The 27686-nt window shown below is 36.2% G+C and overlaps 1 protein-coding gene across 28 annotated transcripts in view; it reads left to right on the forward strand.

Moving 5' to 3' along the window:
• Positions 1-27686, forward strand: part of MPDZ (multiple PDZ domain crumbs cell polarity complex component) — a 225062-nt gene that overhangs the window by 189177 nt on the left and 8199 nt on the right. For 18 of the 28 annotated variants that reach the window (XM_020969728.1, XM_078152490.1, XM_078152491.1 and 15 more), the window contains 14 exons: positions 4546-4638; positions 4755-4829; positions 5393-5567; positions 7726-7871; positions 9425-9508; positions 9649-9842; positions 12600-12747; positions 15378-15479; positions 18727-18817; positions 20683-20726; positions 23121-23243; positions 24999-25103; positions 25959-26071; positions 27496-27619. In XM_020969728.1, coding sequence (XP_020825387.1) covers positions 4546-4638; positions 4755-4829; positions 5393-5567; positions 7726-7871; positions 9425-9508; positions 9649-9842; positions 12600-12747; positions 15378-15479; positions 18727-18817; positions 20683-20726; positions 23121-23243; positions 24999-25103; positions 25959-26071; positions 27496-27619 — 1617 coding nt within the window. The remainder of the gene's footprint in view (positions 1-4545; positions 4639-4754; positions 4830-5392; positions 5568-7725; positions 7872-9424; positions 9509-9648; positions 9843-12599; positions 12748-15377; positions 15480-18726; positions 18818-20682; positions 20727-23120; positions 23244-24998; positions 25104-25958; positions 26072-27495; positions 27620-27686) is intronic. The other 10 variants (XM_020969731.2, XM_020969739.2, XM_078152492.1 and 7 more) reach the window with 1 other exon arrangement.

Genomic DNA, 27686 nt, shown 5'->3' on the forward strand with positions numbered 1-27686 from the left:
TGCAGGTTCCCCACCCCTGAGACTCTAAACCTAAACTATGTCGATTGCAGTGGAAGTGGAAAGGAGGAGCCAAGTCCCAAATTTTTTTGAAGAACTGAAAATGATACTTGTAAATGATAGGATGTGTAAGAGATATGTGAGGTAAGGGATAAGGAGAGTTATTGACAAATAAAGTCAAAGATGACTTCAAGATTGTGAACCAGGATTCCTTTCTCTTTCTAAATACTGCCTATACACACACACACACACACACACACACACACACACACACACACATACACACACATTTAAATAGTTTGCCTAGAAATGACTGATCTTCATGATTTCATGCTTGTACTCATTACCAATATATGAAAAGTCAATTCACAATTATTTGTTCGAATAGAAAAAGACAGTGGCATGGAAAATCCAAAAGCTATAGAAAATTATTGGTTTTTGTTAGGTAGTGTCTTCAGAAGATTTACTTTCCTATTTGTTTTTAGGCAGTCTATTAGAATTAGGTAGTCTATTCTTTTTGACTTCTATATAAGAATTTAACTGCTCACTAACTCCCTAAATTGGAAAAATGAAAGTTTTGTCTACCAGCAATAGTGAGCAGATTCTCTTTCCTTCAAAACTCTGGGTAGTCTACGTAATTGGCTCCAATAGAATTGGAAAATATAAAACAATAACAATAATAACTTTTACATAGCACCTGCTATGTGCCAAGTACAAATGTGCTAAGCACTTTGCAAATATTATCTCATTTGATCCTCACCTGCCTGGGAGGCAGGTGCTGTTATTATCCCAATTTTACATTTGAGAAAACTGAGACAAACAGAAATGAAGTGGCTTTCCCAAGGTCACAGAGCTAATATGTATCTGAAGCTGAATTTGAAATGATGTCTGCCTGGTCTAGGCCCATTGCTCTATCCACTGAGCTGCCTAGCTCCCTAGGAGAAATTGTTGGTTATTAATTCTAAAGTACCACTCTCTGATAAGGTAGTCTACAAGTATGTAGAGGGATCACTATAAGCCATCATACATTTATTGAAATTTGTTGGAAAAGATTATGGAAGATTCATCTCTTTTTTTCTTTTTTAACAATATTATTAACCTGGTAGGTCATATGAATGCTGTAATAGTATAATTGAGCTTTAACAAGGGATATGACAAAATCTCTGTGGTATCCTCATGGACAAGATAAATAGTTATGGGTTGGAGTGCTACTTGTATAGTTAGAAACCTTAGGAACTGGTTGAAAGACTCAACTCAAAAATAATTAATTCATTTTAACCTGATAAAATATCTCTCATGGGTTGCCTTATGCTTTGGCCTTTCCTGATCAACATTGTTTTTTACCAACAATTTGGTTGAAGGCATAAGTGGTATGTTTATGAAATTTATAAATGACATGAAGCTAATATATTAAGTGACAGAATCAGAATCCCCAAAGCATCTCCATGGCTAAGTATTATGGACTAAGTTTAATTCTGTAGAAACTTAATGGGATAAATATAAATCCTTTCCTTGAGTTCAGGAACCAATTCTGCAAATATAAAATTGGGAGATGTAGTTAGACAAAAGTACATGTGGTAAAGAAGGACTGGGGCATCTTAATGAACCACAGCTTAATATAAATCAATAGTGTGATGTGGCAGTGGGAAAAGCTTTCATGTTGCATTAAAATAAAAGCACAATATGAGGAACAAGGAAGAATGTAGCTCCTGTACTCTTTCTTGGTCAGACCACAGTCTGGAATACCTCATTTCAAAGAAGGAAATTGACAAGCATATCCATAGGAATGGGATCAGAATGAGGTGCATTGAAACCATGCCCATAGGAAGATTTTTGGAAGAAACTGGTGGTGTTTAACCTAGAGAAGAGAAAACTGAGGGAAGCCTAATAGTTATTTCCTGTATCTGAAAGATCATTGTGTAGAAGAGAGATGTGATCTGTTTTTCCAGGCTCTGAAGAGCAGAACCATAACAGTAGTGGAAATCACAGATAGGTGGATATGGCTCAATAACTGGAATTATTTACTCAAAATATTAGTTGCCCAAAAGTGAAATGGGCTACCCACAACTGAGTTTCCTATAAACTAAGCTCTTTAATTGTAGACTTCATGACACCTTGTCATGGATGTTATAGACAGAATTTTTTAAGTGCTTATACTATGTCAAACATTTTACTTCATGTTGGGTATACAAGTTACAAAGCTAGATATCTCTCAAGATATCCTAGTTAGGAACATAATACACATATAGAGGTTTAGCTTCAGCCAACTTACAAAAGCCACTGTGAAATTGAACATGTCATTGATAAGCCAGAAGACCTTAGTATACAGTGTATACTTAGTGTACAGATCAGATGGCAATATCTAGCAATCTGGAGAGCAGTAGTGCAATTGATAAGGAAGGAGAAATGGTGCCTGAACAATGGCTATTGAGAAGAGTGGAACCAGTGAGAGGGCTAGAGCAGAGTAAGGATCTAACTTACCTTTCCAATCAACCATCCAGGTTGTCTTGGGCTGGAAATGTGTTTCACTCTGGCTTTTTGTGGGTTCTGCTGCTCTAGAATTTGTTCAGAGCCATTTTTACAGGTGTTTGGAGGGGTTTGGGGGAGAGCTCAAGCAAGTCACTGCTTTTACTCTGCCATCTTGGCTCTGCCGCCAGGATTAAGCTTACCTCAGGAACAGGTGGAGTAGAGTGGAGTGGAGTGTAAGAGGTCAGAACTAATCCAGAAGAGAGAATCCAGCATGGGGCCTGGCATGACAGAGGGGAAGGGATCCATATGTCTTACTCATATTGGGCCCTTGAGTACCCATCGGCATCTGGGTGGTAGCATCTACCTGGAGTAGGGGAGGTTACATTTACGGTCAGGTTAAGATTTTTTCTTAGATATAGATTGGACTAGGTGAACTCTGAGAAAAAAGGCAGTGTTGCATAGAGAATGGAGTATTGGGCTTATAGTCATGAAGACAGAAGTTTAAATCCCACCTCAGACACTTACTACTTTTGTGATTCTGGGCAAGTCACTTAATTTCTCTAGTTCTCATCTGTGAAATAAAAGGATTGGATACAAGGACCTGTAATTTCCCTTCCAGATCTAAACCTATGATCCCATAATCCTTCCAGCTCTGAGATCCTATGAGTCAATGGCCAAGGAAAATAAGTTAAGGAATAAACAATTGATCTTAGAAAATGCATAAATGCAATAATTCTCACAGGAGAGTCAGGCACTCCTTTGCCATTCTAGAATAGTTTTTCTCCAAAAGTAGGGAAAGTTCCAATATATACTTTTAAAAGGTATTTATTATCTTTTCCCTTTTACATCATTTTCCTTTTCAAATATAACCCCTGCTTCCTAGAGAGCCTAGAGAAGAATTGAGGCAAAAGAAAACAATTCAGCAAAACTAACCAGCATATCAACCAAGTCTGACAGGGTGTGGGACTTTCCACACCTATTGCCAGTCACCTCTGCAAAGAAGGGTGGGAGGACATACATACATTTCCAATCAGCAATGAGAACGGTCTCAATCCTCCCTTTCACTTTTTTGTCTGTTGTCTGTGCAGAAATTACAAAGAAAAGTATTGTTGGCTCTGGTTAGATTGAGATACACTCCAAAGAGACTATTTTAACATTGTTATACCTAACAGTAAAGAGAATCACAGGCTAATATTACTAAGCATTTGGTTTTGATAAAAGAAAATGTGAAGACTATGGATAAAAGAAGTTCAATTCTGAGGCTCTAGCAGATTTTTAGTGAGACTCTTTGTGCTCCAGAGTTTGGGACACCCTTGCTCTGCAATCTCAAAACTCAAGTATCCATGGAAACAGGCTCTGGATACTAAGCCCTTGCTAGCACAGGGAGGATAAGATTAATGGCTGCATTTGGATTAGCTCTTATTTTGAGTGGGAAGAACATAAAGAAAAGAATAGGACAGGGAAGGGGAGTGGTGAAAAGAAAGGACGTATTTTCTGAAAGGCATACCAGATCTGGATACAGGCAGATGTCTTAGATAACATTTCCAAGTTCTACACATATATTATTGGTTAGATTAAAAATACATATTTATTAGCTGCTTAACATACATGTGTCAGTGCTTTGAAAGATGCATGATTTCATCATTGTGGATTTTTATTCCACTAATGCACAGCACAACCCCTCCATGATTTAGGAGATCATTTTCTGTGGCTCCAAAATAAATCCACCATCCAGTGTGAAACCACCGAGAGATGAACCTCTCTCAAATTGGCTCAGCTGGTCTTCGGTTAGCTGAGTCTATACTCAAAGTTAAGCAGATATTTCTGCTTCAATTGCAAAAGGGTTTAGATGTAACAACATACATCAGATTTTAAGAAGGAAATTATAAAGCCTTGAGGGAAGAGCAGAGATCTTAAGTTCTTTAAAAAATGGGCTTTAAATGAATTTTCAGCTGCTTCTCTATTATCAAGTGTTGAATATGGCAAGCAGAAGACATTACACCTGTACACATTTCTTTTGGGGGACATTAAAATTCTTTGTCTGAAATTGTCTGAGTTCTCTGGTCTTTATTTCTCTAGGATCAAGGGGGTTTGGGCATTGCTATCAGTGAAGAAGATACACTTAATGGAGTTGTCATAAAGAGTCTAACTGATCATGGAGTAGCAGCAAAGGTGAGATTTTACTAGCATAATGGCTGTTGTAGAGTATAATGTATGTGTGGAGAAGAGATAGGGTATTGCTCCCAAGAAAGAAAAAAAGTATCAGAAAATTTCCTTTTTCTTCCTAGGATGGACGTATCAAAGTTGGAGATCAGATCTTAGCAGTGGATGATGAAGTTGTTGTGGGCTATCCTGTGGAAAAGGTACCTTTATAAAATTAGGAGAGTGACTGATCAAACAGTTATAGCCAAGTAATGTGTGCATGTGTGCGTGTGTGTTAATGAATGTAGAAGTATGATTGGTATGTATGCATAATATATGTATATGCACGTGTGTAATTCCATGTATATACATATTTGCATACAGTGTGGGGTGTGTGTATGTGTGTGTGTGTGTGTGTGTGTGTGTGTGTTACTCATTGGTTGACTGACTGAATGACTGTTACTTTTCCTTGAAAATAATTAAACTTCCTTGGATCCTAACAAGATCCTCTTTCAATTTTATAACCAGAGTAACATTTTTATTAATATATTCGCAGATCTGATTGTTCCCAGATATAGTCTAATAGAGGGATTCTTAATATTTAGAGCTTAGAGGGAATCTTGGAAATCATCTAGTCCAACATTTACATTTACATAGATGAGGAAACTGGGTGTTAAATATATTCATTTCTTCTCTTAGTCCTAGAAAGCATAAACCTCTGGGAATATCAATGTCCTGATTGCATTACTTTAATTTGCTCATTAATTGTGTTTTATTCAACTAGTTTATAAATCTTTTGAAGACCGCAAAGAACACAGTGAAGCTTACTATTAATGCGGAGGACCCAGAAGTCCAGCCTGTCCAGTCAACCCTCAGTGCATCCATTGGAGAAAAAAAGAACACAGCACAAACTCCAGTGATGCCCCCTTCTGGATCTCCAGAACCTGAACCTATCAGAAGTAAGGATAGTACTGCAAGCTTCAAGTCTCAGAGATTAGAGTCTGTATGTATATAAGAATCCTGATTCATGCAGATAATCACTGTAAAGAAGCCAGTAGCCTACCTAGTGCTTCTAAAAGCATGCTTGTGAGTGACAGCCCCAGGTCAAAATTTTTCATATTGGATGTCCTTCACATTATGTATTATGTAGGGGTCCTACACAGACTTGTTTTACTCAATCTGGGAATATGGCCTCAAGGGAAAATGTGGGTGACCTGAACATTTTATTCTTTCTGTTAGGGAAAGAAAAGCTCTATAGTCTATAACCCTATGCCAGCCTAACTAGCTCTCTGATCCACAGGTTAGAAAACCAGGATCATTTTGTTCTCTTTGTACTTCAGATAATACCATTATGTATTGGAATCTCATTATACCATGGCCAATAGTAGTGTGGAATATGGTATAGCAAAGGTTAGTGTTGGGAGAATATGTCATGGGAGTGTAATGAAAATTCCAGAAGGTGTCCTTTTATAACATGGTCTAAACACTATCAGGATGCCATGACCACGTGGACCATGAGGGCAGCTTGACATAGTAGAAAAAGTAATGAACCTGCAATTAAGAGGGATAGGTTTGAGTCTCCAATCAGATACTAAGTATCCTACCTAACCAAAAATTGTTAAGGTTTTCCCAGTCACAACTTTCTTATCTGTGAAATTGAGATAATAATACTTATGCTACACAACTGGGGTAAGGTAAATGTGATTGTGAGAGAAGTGCTTTTTATTAAAGTGCAGTAAACATAAGTTACTGCTATTCCTTTGCATGTTGGTGCATCTATTTAGGAAAACTTTTTCTCGTATAAAAACCTCTCATTCATGCAGAAACACGTTTTAAAGCGTTTGCACCATCTTATCTTTTAAAAACTGTTTAATGTTCTTGACTGTGAAATGTAGGGAAACCATTTGGTTATGTTAACAACCCCAAAGGATTCATCTGTTTTGGCATAAAAAAACCTGAAACATTCACATTTTTTTGGAATGCTTTTTAGGGAAACAGTAGTTCAAAACATTCAAAAAATAGTTCAAAACAGTATCTCAAAGCAAAATAGTACGTATCTGATGAAAGAAATACTTTATATAGAGAACATTTGCCAATTCATTAATATGTTTGAAGATTTTCTAGAAAATTTCCCCTTTCGTTAAGTTTCCTGCTGTTCCCAGAATAGCATTCCCCAAATAATTTGAAATCATACATGTAAAAATAGCATAAGGGAAGAAAATAGTTTACACCTGTTCTTACCATTTTAGAACCAAGAAAGTAGTCTATCTCTCTGTAATTCCTAAAAAGAGAACATCTTATCTCAAACTTAAGCTATTATTGCTTGGCTTTCTTAAAACTGGTTCTTGGGTAACATATTAAATGAAGAATATCATAAAGCTAAATATATAATTTTATTATACATAATGAACATGAAGGGGAAGAATCGTTATGATTTTGAGACTTTCTCTTAACACCTTATTAAATCAAACAACAGGTATTGACACTGCTTAGTGTGATTTTGAGCAAATGATTTAGGATAATAGAAGCATAGATTTGGAGCTAGAACAGATCTCTGAGGTCATGGCATTTAACCCCCGTGTGTTATAGATGAGGAAACTTGACGAATGGAGAGGTTCAGTGCCCAAGGTCATACAGCTCACATGTTCCTTTGAGGGCCTCAGCCTTCTCACCTTTAAAATGGTGATAATAAGACTGCACTTATCTCCTAAGGAATATTAAGTTAGGAAAGTACTTTATAATCCTTAAAATGCTATAGACAAGTAATAATTATACCATAGATGTATGTGAATAGAATCAAAGAGAAAGACAGTAAAAATAGTTGTGTGGTCTCCAACCAAAGATTGCTGAAGGTGTTTTGTGCCCCACAGTTTCAGATTATTCAGCTCTTTTTATTTATCTTTTTATTGTATGTGGGTCATAGCCATATGTAAATATTTATTTATTTCATAGAATCAATTTTTATTATTGTATATGATCACAAAACTTTGAATAACACATCATCTAACTTGGTGGGAGATTTTGCCTCCCAAAACATATCAGTGAATCCTTGCAACTTTAACTCAGTTTCTACTTCTTCAGTTTGTTGACAGAGTCAAGCTTATCTTCTCTTTTAAGGTACAAGCAGGTCATCCACCCCAGCTACTTTCCCTTCTGACCCAGCTACCTGTCCAATTATCCCTGGCTGTGAAACAACAATTGACATTTCCAAAGGACGCACTGGGCTTGGATTGAGCATCGTTGGAGGAGCAGACACTTTGCTGGTGAGCACTTAGGTGGTAAATACCTCAGGATAAGAAACAAGCGGAGTGGATACGATGATGGAACTGGAATCAGGATTGCCTGGGTTCAAATATTCACTATATAACCATGGAAAAAATCATTTAGCATTTATGAGCCTATGTTTCGTCCTCTGCAAAGTGTAGATAAAGAATATCTGTACAGTGTAGTACCTTCTTCACAGCGTTGCTCTGGGCTATACATGCTAAAGGGTTAGTGACTGGATCTGTGATTTCATTGATATAAGAAGCACCTAGAAGAGGAATCTCTCTATCAATACAGGTTAGCAGCTGTCTTTCTATAGAGTCCATCTGGTACTCCAGTGACCTCACTCAGATTATTTTAATAACATGTAGATACTAGGATTTTCTGTTCATTATCTTCTCTCTTTACACAACCAGCCTGCTTCCTTTTCTAGTCAGACATACCTTTGATGAGAGTACTGCCCTAGGAGTCAGAGGATGTGACTTCACTAATCCTCCCTGGACCTCATTACCTCATCTATAAAATGAGGTGTTCAATTATATGGCTTTTGAAGTCACTTCCAACAGGCTCTGTTGGGGGGAAATGTATGCATGATACAGTTTTAAGTATAATCTGCATATTTAACATTTTCTCTATTGCTTTCTAAAGTCCAAATATTCAAGAAAACAATAAATCAAGGCCTGATTTGTAATGTTTACTGATTTCTGAGGAGTAAATGCTCACAATGGAAACTTAACAATTAGCTCCAAGTTGAACTAGCACCAAGCACAACCTTTTTTCTAACTCTAGAACTATAATCCATATCATTTTATTACTACATAAGAAACAATAGAGCATCTAGTCTTCTCTGGATTAGATGGTAGCTTCAATTGCTCATTATTTTAAAAAATAATTTTGGAGTAGTAAGGTTTTGTGAGATTGGCAGTTTTTTGATGCTTAGATTTCAAAACTTCTTTTCATTCACAACTCATATAAATTTTCTGTATTCATAACTTTGGAGATAACCTAGATATACCTTGTGAGGGTTTTTTTTTTTTAGTTTAGGTAGCTGTAAATTAATCTTCAATATTTTTAAGTACCAGAGATGTCTGTTGTGCCTTAATAATTTTAGTCTGAAAAGTATGCTTTGAATTTTTACATTCTATTAATAACAAATATTTGTATACATGCTTTTTTTTAATTTACAAAGTAGTTTCATCTTGACATCCCTGTAAGACATGCTGTACAACTATTATGGTTCCTATTTTATAGATGAAGGACCCAAGGTACAGAAAAGGGAAGTGGTTTGGTCCTGGTAACACGGATAATAAGTGTTCAAGCTGGTATATGAACCCAGGTCTCCTGACTCTTAAATTGACCACTCCATTCACTGTGTCTCAATAGTTTGCATAAGATTATTTTGTAAAGGTGATGCTCTCACATACATATTTTTATCTTATTCAGTAATACTTTAGCCCATGTTACTCAACAAATTGAGGTTGTGTCTTTTTTTTTTTTCCTTTACTAGAGTGGGGAGAACACAAAAAACAATAATTGTCTTCTCACTCCACAGGGCGCCATTATTATCCATGAAGTTTATGAAGAAGGAGCTGCCTGTAAAGATGGAAGACTTTGGGCTGGGGATCAGATTTTAGAGGTATGGATTTAGAGTTTGGAGAATATATGTAAGCCTTTATTGGTTATGAAAAAGGAGGTGGTTTGGTTTTGTTTTGTTTTGTTATTTGATTCTTTTTCACTAGCCTAGTTTCTCATTGTCCATGTTTGATTCTGGTCCAGGTGAATGGGATTGATCTCAGAAATGCTACACATGATGAAGCTATTAATGTACTGAGGCAGACTCCTCAGAAAGTGCGCCTGAGTATCTACAGGGATGAGGCCCAATATAAGGAGGAGGACATGTATGACATGTTCAATGTAGAACTGCAAAAGAAACCTGGAAAAGGACTTGGATTGAGCATTGTTGGAAAAAGGTATGAAAAGGCAAATTTATTCTCTACATCGGAGGAGGTGTTTGCAATTTCCTCCTCCTACTCACTTTACAGATGAGGAAACTGAGGCAAACAGTAAGTGGCTTGCCCAGAATCACACAGCTAGTACCTGAGGCTGGATTTGAACTCAGGTCTTCCTGACTCCAGGCCCAGCACTCTATCCCTATATCACTTAGGTTATAGGCTAAGTTACTTTGTGCTTTAGTCACTTTGGTCCAGCAACTTAAAGATTCCTTTTAAATATTCTCCAACATTTTGCATCAATTCAATGATGTAAGTGAGGTTACAAAACCTGCCTTTTCCAGATCTTTTATAAACCCATTTTACCCTTAAGAGGTAGTCAGATAGTTCAATAAAAGTTAACACTCACTCTTTTATTTCCACTCAATAAAGTGTATATGCATTAAGCAAATGTCTGTTTGCTGCAATGCTTTTTTTAATGGTGAGATCAAAATTTTTGAACAGGAACTTGAGAATTTGTCCAGTTCGGCTCTCTTCTTGTAAGAGGGACTAAAACTCCAGCTATGACAGGGATAGTTACTCATTGTAAGTTTTATTATACTCCAAGGAAGAAATGCTAACATCTTCCCTTGACCACCTCATAATTCCTCTAGTCTCTGGTGCTCCCCTTGGTCATAATTAACCAGGGCTTTTTACACAGGTGCCCAGTAAGGTAATGAGCATTTGTAAAATTAAATTGCCTTTCCTAGGCAATTCATTTTCATGAAACAATTAATCTGAAGGAGAAAAATGGAAAAGCCCTGCTGAGTTGATATTGTCTTCCCATTTTACAGCAGGGAAGACAGAAGCAAAGCCTTCCAGATGGTGGTTTTCCCCAGCAGGGCTTATAGGGTATCAACTCTGGGTGCTAAATCCTTAACCCTCTGGCCTTTCCTCCTGACCTCAGATCCTTGTGATCCTAAAGAAACTTTCTGACTTTTTCCAAATGAATTAAAATCTCAGTGACTATGGCCTTTTATATTGCAACCTCAGTACTTGTAAATCCAGCCACAACCAACGAAATGCATCTGAATGCTCATCCCAAAGTTTCCTCATGGATTCACTTGTGAATGATCTTCCCTTACAGCAAATGAGTTCATTTTAACAAGGAATAAGAATGACCCTCACTTAAGATGTCTTGTTTTGCGACCATAGAATTATTAATTTAGATGTGGATAGAATGTTAGAGGTCATTTTAAGTCCAGTCTCCTTCATTCCACAGATGAGGAAACTAGAACCCAGGTACTAAGTGGCACACATAGCATTTGACCCCAAGTCCTTTCACAAAGTATCAGTAAGCATTTATTAAATGCCTACTATTTGCCAGGCACTATGCTAGGTAGTAAAGATAGAAATTTTAAAAAAAGAAAAGGAAAGGAAAGAAAGTATTCCTATTCTCTAAGAGCTTCCATTAATTCTAATGGATTCCATTTTTGCTGTATCATACTGACACAGGTGGGTCAGTGATGATTATTTTAGTCATGTTGTTGTATCCTATGGTAAAGAATAATAGCTAATTCATATGCAAAGATTTAGAGTTTCATTCTTATTCCATGGGGGGGGGGGGAGAATGGTGGTTGTGAAGGACCAATCTGGTTTAGTCAGGGTCTACTATGGGTAAATCAACAGTGTTCTTGTTGTTCAGTCATGTCCAGTTCTTTGTGACTATGTATGGAGTTAACCTGGCTAAATTACTAGAGTGGTTTGTCATTCTCTTTTCCAGTGGATTAAGGCAAACAGAGGTTAAGTGACTTGCCCAGGGTAACAGAGCTAGTGAGTGTCTGAGGTCAGATTTGAACTCAGGTCTTCTTGACTCCAGCCCCAGCACTCTATGCAATGAGCCACCTGTCTCCAAATCAACTATACCAATGATTAAAACCAAAAAATGGAAGTAATGTGATGCTTACTTCCAGACTTGTATTTATATTATGTGATAGATAAGTTAAATCTCCCAAACAATAAAATTAGCCACTAGTTTTAAATATCTTGTTTTTTGTGTTTTGTTTTTGAGAAAATGGGCATCAGACATTTGATCTTAATAAATGTTTATTTATAGATTAAAAGGCAAAATGGAACAGTGGGAAAAAAGCAAAACAAAATATGGACTTTGGAATCGGAGGGACCAGGATCAAGTCTTGTCTCTGTCACTACCTGTAGGGCCTAGGATGACCTCCTGCATACTCAGTTTACTCATCTGTAAAATGAATGAGGTGCTGGACTATATGGCCTCCAAGGTTCTCTCTAGCTCTTCATAATGAGATTCTGTATTTATTAGTTTAAAATATTCCTTAAGTTTATTTTAATATTAACAATACTTCCTCAAGATTAGTCTTACCTATAATTATGTCCTAACGTCCCAGTAATGGAGCTAACTTTAGCTATGAGCAAAAAAAAAAATGATTTGTTGAAGTTTTCATTCATTATATAACCATTGTATTACAGCTAAGAAAAAATGATGTCATTGTTGCTGCCCTTTCCCAAAAGCCTTCTCTAATTTCCTCAGTTGTTAGTCTTCTCTCCTTGCTCAAAATATTTTGTATTTATTTCTTGGTCTACATGTTGTCTTCCTCCAGTTGTATCCTGTCCATAATTTACCCCCAAGGATCTTTTGTAAAAATTCCTCAAAGATGTGTCATGTTTCATCTTGGATTTTTATTCCTTGTGCTAAGGATAGGGTCATGTACCTTATAGGAACTTAATAAAAATTAATTGAATTGAAAATAAAAATTGTATTTACAGAAATGATACTGGAGTATTTGTGTCAGACATTGTGAAAGGAGGAATTGCAGATATGGATGGAAGATTGATGCAGGGAGACCAGATATTAATGGTGAATGGGGAGGATGTTCGTAATGCCACTCAGGAAGCTGTTGCAGCATTACTAAAGGTAATAATTTTTAAAGTTAATAATAACATTGCTGCATAGTACCGTGGGAAAAGAAAATAACTTGAAAGTGAGCTATGGCAATTAACAGTTACTGATCTCATCACACTTTAATAAACAAGATCCTTTAATTCACTGATAGTTTTAAAATGGTAATCTTATGGCAATTATCTATAACATTGGTATACATTTTGTTGGGTAATAGGGAGTATTATAAATGGACTCTTAATGATGTAAATAAAATCTTCATCCTCAAGATCTGTTAAAGAAATTTCTTGGAGGGAGAGAGTTTGGCCAAAGGCCAATCTTCCCCACTGGAGCTTAAATGACTGGCAATAGAATGTTTTCAACAGATTAATCTACCTCAGTAAAACACCACACACACACACATGTACACACATGTCCAGGCACACATACATATGTCTTTGAAAAGCAAATGCTATTTTTAGAAGATAACAGAACTAAAATGAATGCTACTTCTTTCAGGGAAATTTTATCTTAAAACAAACGTACAGATTTATCAAGATGACATGCTTTAAGTCAAACTCCAAAATTTCAGGTACTTACAGACTTATATAATGAAGCTGAGGTTAGATTGTAAATAAAAATCTTATTATACCCTGTTCTACTTAACTGACTCTTGGCTTAATCACCTAGTCGCTACAGGACAAACAGAAGAAGGAGAATTAATGAAGGAGAGAGGGATGCAGAAGCCTTACAGATTATCAGGGTCTCTCAGCCATGGACATGTAGGGCCTCTTAAACTCTACCTGCATTGTGCCCTAAGCAAGAAGGAATGGCTCAAAAAGCCCTCTCATTTTCTGCAATTTGGACATAGTCATTACAACCAAGTAATTTGAAGTTCTTTGTTCCCCTAATCTCATTCACCTTAGCAGTGTGGCTCACAACTGTTAAATTAGGCCAACAAGCACTTATTAAGTATGTGCTACATGCTGCGTACCGTGATAAGTGCTGGACTTACAAAGAAAAGCAAAACCAGTCCCATCCTTAAGAATCTCACAGAATAATGGGGGAGACCACATGCAAACAACTACGTTGAGCAAGATATGTACAAGATAAATCAAAGATAATCCAAGAAGGGAAACACAAGGATTAAGGGGGAGCTCCAGAAACAATCCTTCTTAGCATCAGGGAGACATGCTCAGAAATACACTAAGCACTATAGCATTCTCCATGGGCAATATGAGTAGAGCCAGCATTTGATCCTGATAACAACCCGGAAGTATAGGTGATATTATTATTCCATTTTTTTACAGCTGAAGAAATTGAGGCAGACAGAGGTTAAATGAGTTGCCTAGAGTCACATGACTGATATCTGAGGTTGGATTTGAACTTAGGTCTTTCTGACTCTAGGCTCAGCACTCTATCCACAGTGCCACCAGCTGCCTCAAGTAGAGACAATAGGAGAGAGATCATTAAAACATACTTGTTCTCTAGCCTGCACACCTAGGCCCAAATACAGCCTATGCTCTGTGCTTTACACATTATGGTCTCACACATGACATAGAGTATTTTTCCTATGACCTCTGGTCTCTGTGATAGTCTTTCACCTTCTCCTTGAGCCTTGGGAGTGATACTGCATACTTTTCATTCCATGTCAGTTGTTTTAGAGGTTTGAAATTGTGTGTGTTGAGACAGACCAGGAGACCAGAATGAACCAGCCCTATTCTGAATGGAAGACCATCTCCCTGATTTAGGCACATGGTACCAAATACTGCCTTTTTATTCACTCTGTTACTCTTGTTCAGGTTGTCACTTGTATGACTCATTGACCTGCTAAAAAACCCGATGTCACTGGTAACAATATTACTACTCAAATGTATGGTTTTCCTATATAATTTCTTTGTGATATTTGTAGGCTATGTAGTAAACTAGCATGTAATTATATTTATGATAAAAAGTATTGACACATTGTCTCAATTTTTAGAAAATATAACTAATATTTTAAACTTTTCCAACATAATTGTGATCCTTTTTTGGCCCACTAGCTGTAGAAATTATAGTCACATATCCTATATTCTCTTTCTTGAAGTCTTTCGAAGTTGAAGTTATAAGTAGCAGGTATTTTACATGTCTACAAAATAAGTTTTGGCTTCATGGTCAAAGATGAAATATGGAACTGCATGAATTGCTCTTCTGATCCTTTATAGTATTTCTTATCTCAAAGATATTTCTTCTCTGTAATGCTTTCCTTTTGCTTTTAGCAATATGGCATCTTAAGCCAAAGTTTCTGTTTATCTTTTTGTAACCACAAGAGGAAGCCTTTTGTGACTGTATTATTCAGGCAAAATGAAATGAAGAATGAGGGCAATTATCTGAATAACTTTGCTATTGAGGGGAAAAAAAAGAGGTGGATTAAAAAGTTATTTAATTCAGTTCATATTTTTTGTCTAGATCAATGAGTTTCACTAGCTAATTACCCAACTTTCCATTTCCCCTTGCCTTAATAGATACAATCTATATCTGTTCTATTGCATAATGAGCTAATTGCTTGTAAGGTACTCTAAAAGGGGCAACCTTTTTAAAAATCAGCCTGTGGAAGTATAAAGTAACATAAAATCTGAATGTAGCATTTTGTGAAAAAACTTCAATAAAAATTAACGATTCTTCAGTGTTCTGTTCTTCAGTGTTCTCTAGGTACAGTAAGATTGGAAGTTGGAAGAATCAAAACAGGTTCATTCCATTCAGAGAGGAGGACATCCCAAAGTAGCCAGGTTGGTAATTGTGGCATTCCAAAGAGCAGAATTCTGCCTCCCTACACCACAAATAAATTAAATGTATTGTAAGACCATTAGGGTCAGACAGAACTGAATCAAAAGGTCATTGGTAGGGGAAAGTGAAGAATATGGAAACTTTATTTTTTTTTTCCTTTGAGGAAGGAGGGCTGGATGAAAATCAGTTTATTACCTTATAGCCAAACCTGTTTTTAACTTTTTATTTAAAAAATATTGACAACTTTTGCTTTTATGTCACCTTTATCTCTACATAGATTTCTCCCTACTCTCTTCCCCAGAGAGTCATCCCATCTGATAAAGAATAGGAAGAAAGAAGGAAAAGAAAGAAAGAAAGAAGGAAGGAAAGGTGGAGGGGGAGAGGGATCAGTTCAGTAAAGCTAACCAACACATCAACAGACCAGCAAAAAAACCCCAAAACATGAGTTACATATTAAGGCTACACTCAATCATTAGAATACACAGTGTTAGCAAAGTGAAGACTACAGAAACCAAGACACAGTGTTGATATTTGAAACTTCCCAAGTCATCAAGCAATTCAGTTCATTAATCATTTGTTACATAGCTACTATATAAAAAGCATTGTTGTGCTGGCTGATAATAAAGTTTCAAAACTTTCAAGTTGTTTGCAGTATAATAAAAAGGATAGAATATATACACAGGTTAGTATAATCAAAAGGAGGAGGAAAGAGTAAATCTGGGCCAAATAATTGAGTAGGGAGATCATGGTACTTGGACAAGGTGACCGGTGGGTAGGAAAAGCTTCATGGATGAGGTGCTACTTGGGCTGGGTCATAAAGGAAGAAAAATATTTCAAAAGGAGGTGAGCAAGGAGCACATTACATGTGTGGAAGATGGCTTATGTAAATATATGGAGGAGAGAGAAGCAAGGATGAGATTGGGGAAGAGCTTATAATGTATTTTGCCTGAAATACTGTGAAATAAAGCTGGGAAGGTTGGTTGGAGATGGATTTGGCAGAGACTTAAATGTCAGGCTGATGAGTTCATATCTTATTCTAATGGTAGCAGGGAACCACTGCGTAGTAGGGAACCACATGTGGATGTGTGTGTGTGTGTGGAAACTAGTTAACTAGTTTATAGTTACCCCTGACACTGAGTCCTTGTGGAGGTAACAAAAAAAATGAAATATGCAAAAGAAGTGATTTTCTAATGTGTTTGGGTTGGGTTTTTTTTTGTTTTTCATTTTTTGTTTTTTGTTGGAAAACACTTCCCCCCACAAAACATGGGCTCATAGCACTAGGAAAATTTAAATATCCTCTAAAAAATCTGTTGTCTTTCTGAGTAGGATTCCACCAAAACTATCTTGGAAAGAAACCTTAAAATCTTCTATGATAGCACATTCTGATGTTATTAACCTTAAAGCAGAAAATTCTTAATAATCCAGTTTAATTTCCTCCTCTTCTAATTTAAGTTCATTTCCTTTGTGTAAATGAATGACACAGAGATCACCACACATACATTATTCCATTGAATACTTCAAGATTAAGAAGTTAATAGAAGCAGTTTAGTGTTTTGGATAGAGAGAGGGTCTTGAAGCCAGAAGGAGCTAGGCCCAAAAATTGCCTCTAACATCTTAGAGCTGTTTCTCCTGGGCAAGTCACTTTATCTCTCAATGTTTTGGGCAACCCTAAGACTGTAAATTGCATAAAAGATGCCAGCTTGCATTGGTAGAGGGAATTCCTTCACCTGGGAATTCTTTACACTAATAAAATTACAGTTTGAATCTTTATCCATATTTCAATATGGTTAAAATTCTCTTTTTTTTTTTCCTGGAGACTAAATAGTCCCATTTCACCAGCCTTTCCATTTCTCATTTTCTTTTTTTTTTAAAAGTTATTGTTCTTTTTTGTTTTGTTTTGTTTTCTATCACATTCACTTCCAACTATATTCCTCCAACCTTCCCTACTCTCAAGCTATCCCTTATAACAAAACAAAGAACAAAAAATATTGTCACCATAGGTACTATTCCATCCCCACAGCCTCTCACCTAACTTCTTTTAATCTTTTTTTCTGCCAACCCTCTCTAAATGTTCTACATTTTATTTTCATTACATAATCCTGGAACTAGAGGAAGTAACAATGAGGACAAAACAATGCTAAAATCTAGATGGAATTATTTTGTAGATAGCTCAATATTATCCCCAGGTCTTTGCCTGTATTCCTGCATAAAATCAATATTCCCTCAAATTTGGGGGGGTGAAATTGACTTTTGTTTTCTAAACGAATCTAAATATTTCTAAATAATGGTGGCCTTGCCACTATTAAACACACAGCATCATAGACTTTGAAAAAGACTCGGAGCTCTATTCTATCTAAGTTACAAATCTCATCTACAACTTCCTTGGAAATGAGACGTCATCCAGCCTCACCTTCAACACCTCCAGCTTCTAAAAAGTTCACATTGCCTGAGGAATATCATCCCATTCTATTTTCTGTTTAGATGCAACGATTGGGAAGTTTTTATTTGTGTTCTGTTGAAATCTGCCTCTCTGTTACTTCTAACTGTTGGCCCTTTCCCCACTTCCCAAAGAGAACCAATCCAATCCTTTTTTAACCCAATATATGGAAAATTGATTTTCTATCTCTTCAGTACCTCAGGTTCTCAGGGCTATCTTAATTTAAACTCTTTTCCCTCTGATTTTAATTCCCTCTCTCAAGTTTTAATGGTGGTATCCCAATGGATGAACTTGTTCTTTAACTGCATTTAGAGTGATTCCTTGCACATAGCAGGTAGAGGGTGTGTGTGTGTGTGTGTGTGCACGCATGCGCGCGCACGTGCACATGTTTATTTATTAGGCCTATTGGCATCCTTCCCTGGCTGATGACGAGTGACCCAAAATCTTTTTGTGTAGACCTTTAATAATGATTTCATCACCTAAAAGTATCATGACTTGAAATGTTATTATTTTCCCAGTTTGATGAGAATATTGTCTTCAGAATCTCTCAAAGTCTTTTTGAGGTTAAAGCTGATTTATCTTGGATTCTATGAGCTTTGTAATTTGGCAAATTTAGCCAATGAAAAAGTCAGCAAAAATGAAATGGCATAAGAAAAGGCAAAATCAGCTTTCAAAACAGAACATTATCAGTGCAATCCTTATTTTTTAAATGTTGCATGAAAAGAAGCCAGTGAAATGGATTTTAGAATTAAGCAGTTTTATTATTATTTTCTAAACTTGAAAGAATAATTAAGATCTAATTTTTTTTCTAGATGAGTGAAGGAAGTCTGTCATCCTTTACTTTCCCTGTTTCTGGATCCAATGCATCAGAGGCATTTGACAGTGTTTCAAAGAAGAATGCCTGTAAGATTAACTTCATACTTGAATTAAATTGTGAATTAAAGGGGGATTTTCTTCCACTGAACTTGATCTACAGTCTTTTCCTCTAAAATATCTTAATAATGTGGAAAGTTTTTATGTGTTCTGCTCTATTCCAAAATTATACCCTGTGAAGTTATATCCACTGGAGACTACACTTTAAAAGTACAGGTCTGGTGTTCTACTGGGTAAAGTGCTGATCAGGCAACTGGTTTTATATCTTGGTTCTGATGTTACCTAGACCATGGGCAAGTCACATCAACTCCCTGAGCATCAATTTACTCATCTATAAACTGGTAAAGTGTCAGAGGAGATGGGAGCATATGTAATAAATATAATAAATAATAGAATCCACAGGACTTGGCCACTAATTTGATATGGGAGTTGAGATAGAGTGAAAAATATAAGATAACCCAGTTTTAAGCCTGGATAAAACGTTTGAAAGAGATCTTTTTTCAACCAGGGAGGTATGTGTGTGTAAAGCAATACGCAGTGAAGACAGAAATGGAATGATCCAGAGAGGCTTTAAGGAAGTGGCATCTGAATTGGGCTTTAAAGAAAGGAAATGTTAATAGATGGAAATGGAGGAGAGAGTTATTCTAGCCAAGATTTATGGCTTATTATTATTGCACAAGTAGGATTGAATAGGATGGACTTGGATGGTGTATATTTTAGCAAATGCAAATAGACTTTGCTTTAAGTAGCTAAATCCTAGGGAGTTACTTTAGGAACGTAGAAATTAAGGGGCTTACCTGGGGTCACCTATTTAGTAAGTGTCAGAATTGGGATTTGAATCCAGATTTTCTTGACTCTAAGCCCAGCTTTCTTGAACTACAATGCTTTTTCTTGTGTTATTATCATTACTGTTATTAAATTGGGATCCTATAAACTTTTCTTATTAGGCAGTTTGGTATTTTTTATTACTTTTTTTCTATTAACATTAAATAAATCCTGCATATATGTGAGGAGCTCCCTCAGTAAACACTGATTTTTTCCATAATTATTTTATTTTTAAACTGAGAATTCATGCTTTCCTTCTGATGTGTAAATTATGTGAAAATTGCATTAGAGGAATTTTGGCCACGAGTATTGGTTGAGGCTTGCCTAAATTTGTGAAACTAACCATATGGTGGTCTTAGTTTTCATTTTTTCAATACTTCAGGGGTCCACAATTTTATTTATATAGGTACTTCTTCTACTGGCTCAGATTAAAAGTATATCACCTGGTAGCCAGGACCCTGGTGAATTATGCTTAGCTAGATTATTTCTCACATGATAGGTGCTTAGTATGTCATTGGTTCTATATTCAGAGACTCTGCTGCTTGTTGACAGGGTGGGACTACCAGAGACTGTCACCTTCACAGCCCCCAAGAACCCAGGGTTATCTCTGTGCCCCAAGAAGGCATTAGAGTTGAACTTCAATGAATTATTCAGCTTAAAATGTGTTTAGCATTAACAAAATTAAAATACTTGAATCCTTAGGTTGTTTTATATGAAGTTGTAACTATAGTCTCTGATATTGTGTATTCATGCCTTTGTAAAAAGACTTTTGTAAAGAGTTCTTCTCTTAACTCAGTAAGAGTGGACTACATTATGTAGTTACATAGTATATAAGGTGACAAGGGAAAAAAGTGGGGGTGGTATAAGGTTAGTTCTAACTTTTAAAATAGGAAAGTATATTAAAAAGGTAGTAGGTTTGTAGTGGTCCTTCCAAACAAATAAGTGTAAAACAACCCCATCTCATAACACACCCCATGTCAGGCACTGTTTGCACTTCATTTGATTGGGTTAGCCTATTTTATTGACATTATCATTGTAATAACTGTACTTCATCCTTTTTCATTTTACAGTGGCTTTGGAAATACAAGGATTAAGAACAGTTGAAATAAAAAAGGTAAATTGGACCAGAAAGCCATATAAACTATTCATTTGAGAGACACAGTGAAATCCATTTTCTGGATAGCTGTCTTGCCATTTTAAGATACCCAGTGGGGAAAAAATGTTTGTTTAGTGCAATATGGCCTGGTTTTATGGAGCAGAAGTAGAAAGCAGAGATTGCAAAATTCCCTGAGGAAAGCAACTATTAAGTATTGTAAAATATCCATTCACAGGCAGTATAAAGGTAAAGGCCTTTTTGTTTACAGTGATTGGATCTGGAAACTTTTCACTTGTTCTTTAAAAAAATTGTGAAGAGCACAATTTTCATTTTGTCTGCAAAAATCAAATCATCTCACATTTTAAAAATGTGCCACCTTTCTTCTTTTTCCTTTTCCTTTATTATCAAACTGAGCACCTCCCTGCAGCAGACATTTCTCAATTTGACCACTAAAAAGGACATAAGAGAAACCCGAGTGTCTGTTTGAAATAATATTTTATTTTTCCCCAGTTACATGCAAAACCAATTTTTTTTTTAAGTTTTGAGTTCCAAAGTCTATCCCTCCTTTCCTCATCTCCCTCTTCCCTGAGATGTTATACATGTGCAATCGTGTAAAACATTTCCATGTTAGTCGTTTTGGGCAAGAAAACTCAAAAAAATGAAAGAAAGAGTGAAAAATAGTATGTTTCAGTCTGTATTCAGATAATATCAGTTCTTTCTCTGGAGATGGATAGAATTTTCATCATGAGTCCTTTAGGATTGTCTTGGATCATCATATTGCTGAGAATAGCTAAGTCATTCACAGTCCATCATGCAATATTTCTGTTACTATGACAATGTCTTCCTGGTTTTACTTATTTCACTTTGTATCAGTTCTTGTAAGGCTTTCCAGTTTTTTCCTGAAATCATCCTGCTTGTCATATCTTCCAGCACAATAATATTCTATTACAATCATACACCACAATTTGTTAGCCATTCCCCAATTGATGGGCATCCCCACAATTTCTAATTCTTAGCCACCAGAAAAAGAGCTGCTATAAATATTTTGTACAAATAGATTCTTTTCCTTTTTCCAAAAATTTCTTTGGGATACAGACCTAATCGTGGTATTGCTAGATCAAAGGCTGTGCACAGTTTTATAGCCCTTCGAGTATAGTTCCAGATTGCTCTCCAGAATGGTTGGATCAGTTCACAACCCCACCAACAGTCCTTTAGTGTCCCACTTTTCCCACATCCCCTCCAACATTTATCATTTTCTTTTTTTTGTCCTATTAGCCAATCTGATGGATGTGAGGTGGTACCTGAGAGTTGTTTTAATTTGCATTTCTCTAATCAGTAGTGATTTAGAGAATTTTTTCATATGAGTAACAGAAAGCTTTGCTGTCTTTTTCTGAAAACTGCCATTTATCAATTGGGGAATGACTTGTAGTCTTATAAATTTGACTCAGTTCTCCAAATATTTGAGAAACGAGACCTTTATCAGAGATACTTGTTACAAATTTTTCTCCCAGTTCTCTATTTTCCTTCTAATTTTGGTTGCATTAGTTTTGTTTGCGCAAAAACTTTTAATTTTACATGATCAAAATTAGTCATTTTACATTTCATAATGCTTTCTATACCTTGTTGGTCCTAAATTCTTTCCTTATCCATAGATCTGACAGGTAAACTATTCTATACTCTCCTGTTTTGCTTATGAAAATCTGAATGTATTAAATGTTTAATTATTTTCTCTTACTTGATAGGACCATTCTTTGAGTAAGTAATGCTGTTATAGTCCAGCTGTGATTCATTTAATGGAAGCTCAATGGCTGATGGGCATAAAACATGAATGCATATACTCATGAAGAAACTGAGTGCTACAAATTGTGTGACTTATGCATGGAATTCAGAGCATTTCTGTTTTCCTGCCACACCACATTGATCCTGGCTGCATTCTCCCTTTAGGAACCTGCATTTTTCTCTTCCTCCTCTTCCTCCCTTACCTTCCATGGCACCCCTTTAAGTAACTCTGACACTTTAAGGACCAGTCTGAAGCTTCTTGCTCCTTTCTGCTCAGAAATCTTCTGCTCTCAGCATTTCTTTGGTCCCAGAGATGAGGATTTGGAGGAATAAAACAGTCTGCCCTAACTACTTCCCCAAGGTTGTTTGGAGTTTAAAAATGAGATGGTATTTGTAAATTGCTTTGTAATCTTTAAAGTGGCTTATAAACATTAGTTGTTATTAATAGCAATAATAATAATATCATCAATGAACAGGTCATGGCTTCTACCTCAGATAAAGATATAAATGTCTTAAATCTGGCTTTCTACTCTTCATGTCCCACCATAAGATAGGAATACACTTATGAAATATTATGCAGCAGAATTCAAATGAAGCATGATTTTTTAAATTTTATTTTTCTTCTCTTGGCAGGGTCCTGCTGATTCACTGGGAATCAGCATTGCTGGAGGCGTAGGCAGTCCACTTGGTGATGTCCCAATATTCATTGCCATGATGCATCCGAATGGAGTTGCTGCACAGACCCAAAAACTCAGAGTAATTTAACTGTAGACATATTTCTGGTGGGAGAATTTGGTGCAAAATTTCTCTCAGACCTTTATTGCTAGATTATAAATCAAAACCTCTATAACTCAAATAGTAGAAGTCAAAGTTGGGGCAGAAGTATTTCTGGTAAAAAGTAGAATGCCTGTAATGAAAGAAGAAAATTATTTGATAACTCCAAATTTCAAACAAGAAAAAGGCAGTAGTATATAGATATATCTAACATTTTTGGTTTAATTAAAGCTATAGCAAGATAAAATGTACAGTAAGTACTAAATTTTACTTTGAGTTTGAACATATATATGGTTTGAAAGTCTATTTGGCCTCCTGAATTAAGTGATAATTAGATAGGAGTTAGATAAGATTATGAATTTTATCCAAGGTCAATGTAATATCACAACATTATAACTTCTTTTGGATACACATCCTGGTTGTCTACCTGTTGACTCTAGCAGCCCCTCTCTCTGTGAGGAACCTATGAGATGCTTTCTGTTTGTGAGATCTGTTGTTCAGTTTGGCTAAAAAATTTTTATCTTTTTTCTTAGAGGTAGATTAAGTGTGGGTGAAATTATCCAGTCACTAATATATCTCTGAGAAAAGCTGCCACAAATGGGTCCACATAATTAAAGCATTCTGTAGGAATATTCCAGTTATACTGAAACTGCTCTAGTGTGGGATGAAATGCCGGCCCGAAGGGATTTAACCTGATAAAACCTGGTTCTAAAATCTTATGTGCAGCCCAGATAGCATTCCAGACACTTCAGATGACTATACCATTAAGGATGAAGGAAGAAACAGCCTTCAAATTCACCAACTGTATCAGTTTAAGGCAATTAAATTCTATAAGTATTTATCATGCACTTATTGTGTGCTACTGGAAATACACATTCTACTACAGAGGAAAAAATGTATGCATATAAGCAAATACAGAATTCTATTCAAAATAAATACAGGATAATTTCAAAGTTAGAGGGAACCCGCAACTAGGGAAAACTGAAAAGGTTTGTTAAGGGAACTTAGACTTGCGTTAAGATGTGAAGGTTGCTAGAGATTCTAAGAGGAAGAATTGAGAAGTGAGAGCATCCTCGGAGCATTGGATAGCCATCGTAAAGGAATGGAAATAGGAGACAAATGGTCTTGTATTTATAAGTAGACCAGAGTGGCTAGAAAATTGAATGGTAAGGGAAAGAAATGTGAAATCTCAACTCAAGCTGCTTTCCTCTGATGCAAAATGCTAGATTAAAAAAGCCTGCATTAAGTTATTTTTTCATTAAATGCCTTAGAACTGATACCATAAAAAATTAATTGTACACATGTAGTTATGCCTCAAATGTTGAATTAAAAAATCCCCAAAAATCTAGTTTATAAGTAATGCTATCATAAAATGCCATAAATATCTAGAAAGAGGATAGACTAAAAGATATCTAAGGTCCCTTTCAACACTGACAATCCCTCTTCTATGATTTCTTCTTCTGTTGGTAAGAAATGCCTTTCCCAGAAGAGAAGAATTTTTAAAATATCCAAAATTTTTAGTCATCAGCTGCTGCTTTCCTAGTTGCTTCTTCTGTGACAGTTTTCTCTGCCTCCCAACTTACAGTACTTTTAAAAATTTGCAAGTGGGGAATTATGATTTATAATGAAGTGGAGAAGGAATTGATCTTAGTACTTCTGAGGTCCAAATACCTGAATTTTCAGGAATACACTAACTTAGTTGTGATAATGGTTTGTGTTCTCTTTTCCCTTGCCAAGGTTGGGGATAGGATTGTGAGTATTTGTGGAACTTCAACTGAGGGTATGACTCATTCTCAAGCAGTGAGTTTACTGAAAAATGCTTCTGGCTCCATTGAAGTACAGGTAAGGGTTTTCTGCAAGTACAGGTAAGAATTTGCAGGATATGGGTTGCTTGAGGATAAGTGATGTAAAGCAAAAACAAAACAAAAACCCCAAACTATTAAACCCTTAATGCTGTCATTTTCACATTTAGCATTTCCTTCTTAAATGTATAAATTCAATTATTCTAGGCAAGAACTAAAGAGATACTTTCTTCATTTTTTTTTCCTCCTGGGTAATAAGCATGTTGTATACCTTTAGGGAAAAAAATTAAAAGACTTTGCTTTTCAATTATTTTTAGGCTTCTGAATGAGAGAGAGGGCAAGATTTCCAAAGAAAACTCTAAAGAGTAATACAAGACATCATTTAAGTAAAATAAAGAGACCTTTGAATTTGTAGATACAATGTGTATAACAATAACAATAATATTGTAAAGACAAACAATTTTGAGAGACTTAAGAACTCTGTTCAAACAGTGACCAATCATAATTCCAGAGGACTCAAGATGAAATGGACCATATACCTCTGATTGAGAGGCAATGGCTTCTGGGTAGAGATTGAGACTTTTTTTTAATGACAGATCAATATAGGGATTTCTTTTACTTGATTATATGTATTTGTTAGGAGGATTTTGTTTTTCTTTTTCAGTTGAGAGAAAGGTAGAAGGCAGAGAATGTTAGTTTTTGTTACTTAAAAAATAAAATTTAGTTTTTAACAGTTGCATAACAATATTTTGAGGATCCTCTGTTCCATAGGAAATTCTTTTGAATTTGTATGACTACATTTTTTTAAAATTACTGACAGAAAAAGATTGATGTTGTGATCAGCATTGGTTACATGAACTCAGGGAACTTTATTGTGCCTCTCTTTTACATACAGGTGGTTGCTGGAGGAGATGTTAGTGTGGTCACCAGCCCACAACAGGAGCCAATTGGCTCTGGTCTTTCCCTGACAGGCCTGACATCAAACAGTATTTTTCAGGATGATTTGGGGTGAGCTCATATATTTTTGTTGATGTAAAATTTAAGGGTGTTCAGCATTTGAAATGTGGAATTGTGAAGAATAACTGAGGAAGAAGCAAGAATGGTTTCACAACTCTTATTTCCTATAAAACCAACCACTCATTCTCCATTCTTAATACCATGACCATCCCAATTCTCTGCAACACTGATGTATACATGAAAAATAATAATAATAAAGTAGGCAAAAGCATCATGAATTCTCTGTTAAAAAGTATAATGGAATGGAAAAACTGCGTAGGTTTAGGTATGTTATGGTAGATAGACAACTCACCTGGGAACTAGGAAGATCTGGATTCAGATCCTCCATTTCTGCTGTGTAACCCTGAGCAAGTCACATAAGCTTTCAATCGTCTAAGCAACTTTTTAAGACTAAGTTGCAGAGAAAGTGTGAAGCTTCTAACTGGGAACTTCCTTCTTGTTGTTTAGTGGCTTTCAATCACGTCTGACTCTCTGTGACCCATTTGGGGTTTTCTTAGCAAATATGCTACAATGGTTTGCCATTTCCTTTTCCAGCTCATTTAACAGATGAGGAAACTGAGGCAAACAGGGCTAAGTGACTTGCCCAGTGTTATAAATCTGGTAAGTATCTGAGACCAAATTTAAACTCAGGAAGATGGGTCTTCTTGACTCCAGACCCAGTGCTGTATCCACTGTACTACTTACCTACCCCTGGGAACTTCCTACATTAGTGAAATTACAGGTCAAGCCCCTATGCTGTTATAGATACTGAACGGATTAAGACCATAGCCAAATGGAACATGGCATCTCATATTCACTCACCTCAGGCTTGGCTTGGTAGGCTAAACAAGCTGGTGTGTCTGGCCCACTGCACGAGGTGGAGTTGTCACATTGTGTCTTTTGTCCTCTAGCCATTGGAAGTAAGCCCTGCATTTGACAATTACCTCATCTCCTTTTCCATGAATGCAAAAGCTTGGAATCACACAATAAGTGATGACACAGATAAATGAGGTGTATTTGCAAATGGCTCCATGCTATTGTGGCATTGATTTTCTTGTAGACCTAGTTCTTGTCTCTGCACAGTAGGATGCTCATATAAATCACATTACTTGAATTGTCCACTAAATTGCAGCCCTCTCTCTCTAAAGCAGAGAACAAATAAACTTCTGAGCTGAGTGAGAACATACTGTGAATATCTTAGTGTATAAGGGAACTGTAAATGAGTAATAGATTTAAGGTGTTAAGTGGGATTTCATTAGATTATGCAAATTTAGAATTTCCAGCATAGCAAACATTAGCAAGTTAAAAACTACTCATAATATACCTGCTGCCAGCAATGGGCAGACCAACTAACTTTCTTGTCAGATAATTCTATATATATCAAATCCACACCCACATACTAAAAGTCCTCTTTTTTTTTTCTCCTTCTACTTTAGCCCTCCTCAGTATAAGAGTATTACCCTTGACCGGGGACCAGATGGTCTGGGCTTCAGTATAGTGGGAGGATACGGCAGCCCTCATGGAGACTTACCCATTTATGTCAAAACAGTATTTGCAAAGGTAAGACTACACATTTTAACCATCGCATTCTCCCCCTGAACATTCATTATTAGTGGTCAGCAGCTGG

The sequence above is a fragment of the Phascolarctos cinereus genome, unplaced genomic scaffold (assembly GCF_003287225.1).
Source record: "Phascolarctos cinereus isolate Bilbo 61053 unplaced genomic scaffold, phaCin_HiC Scaffold_4;HRSCAF=312, whole genome shotgun sequence".
In the NCBI taxonomy this organism is placed as follows: Eukaryota; Metazoa; Chordata; class Mammalia; order Diprotodontia; family Phascolarctidae; genus Phascolarctos; species Phascolarctos cinereus.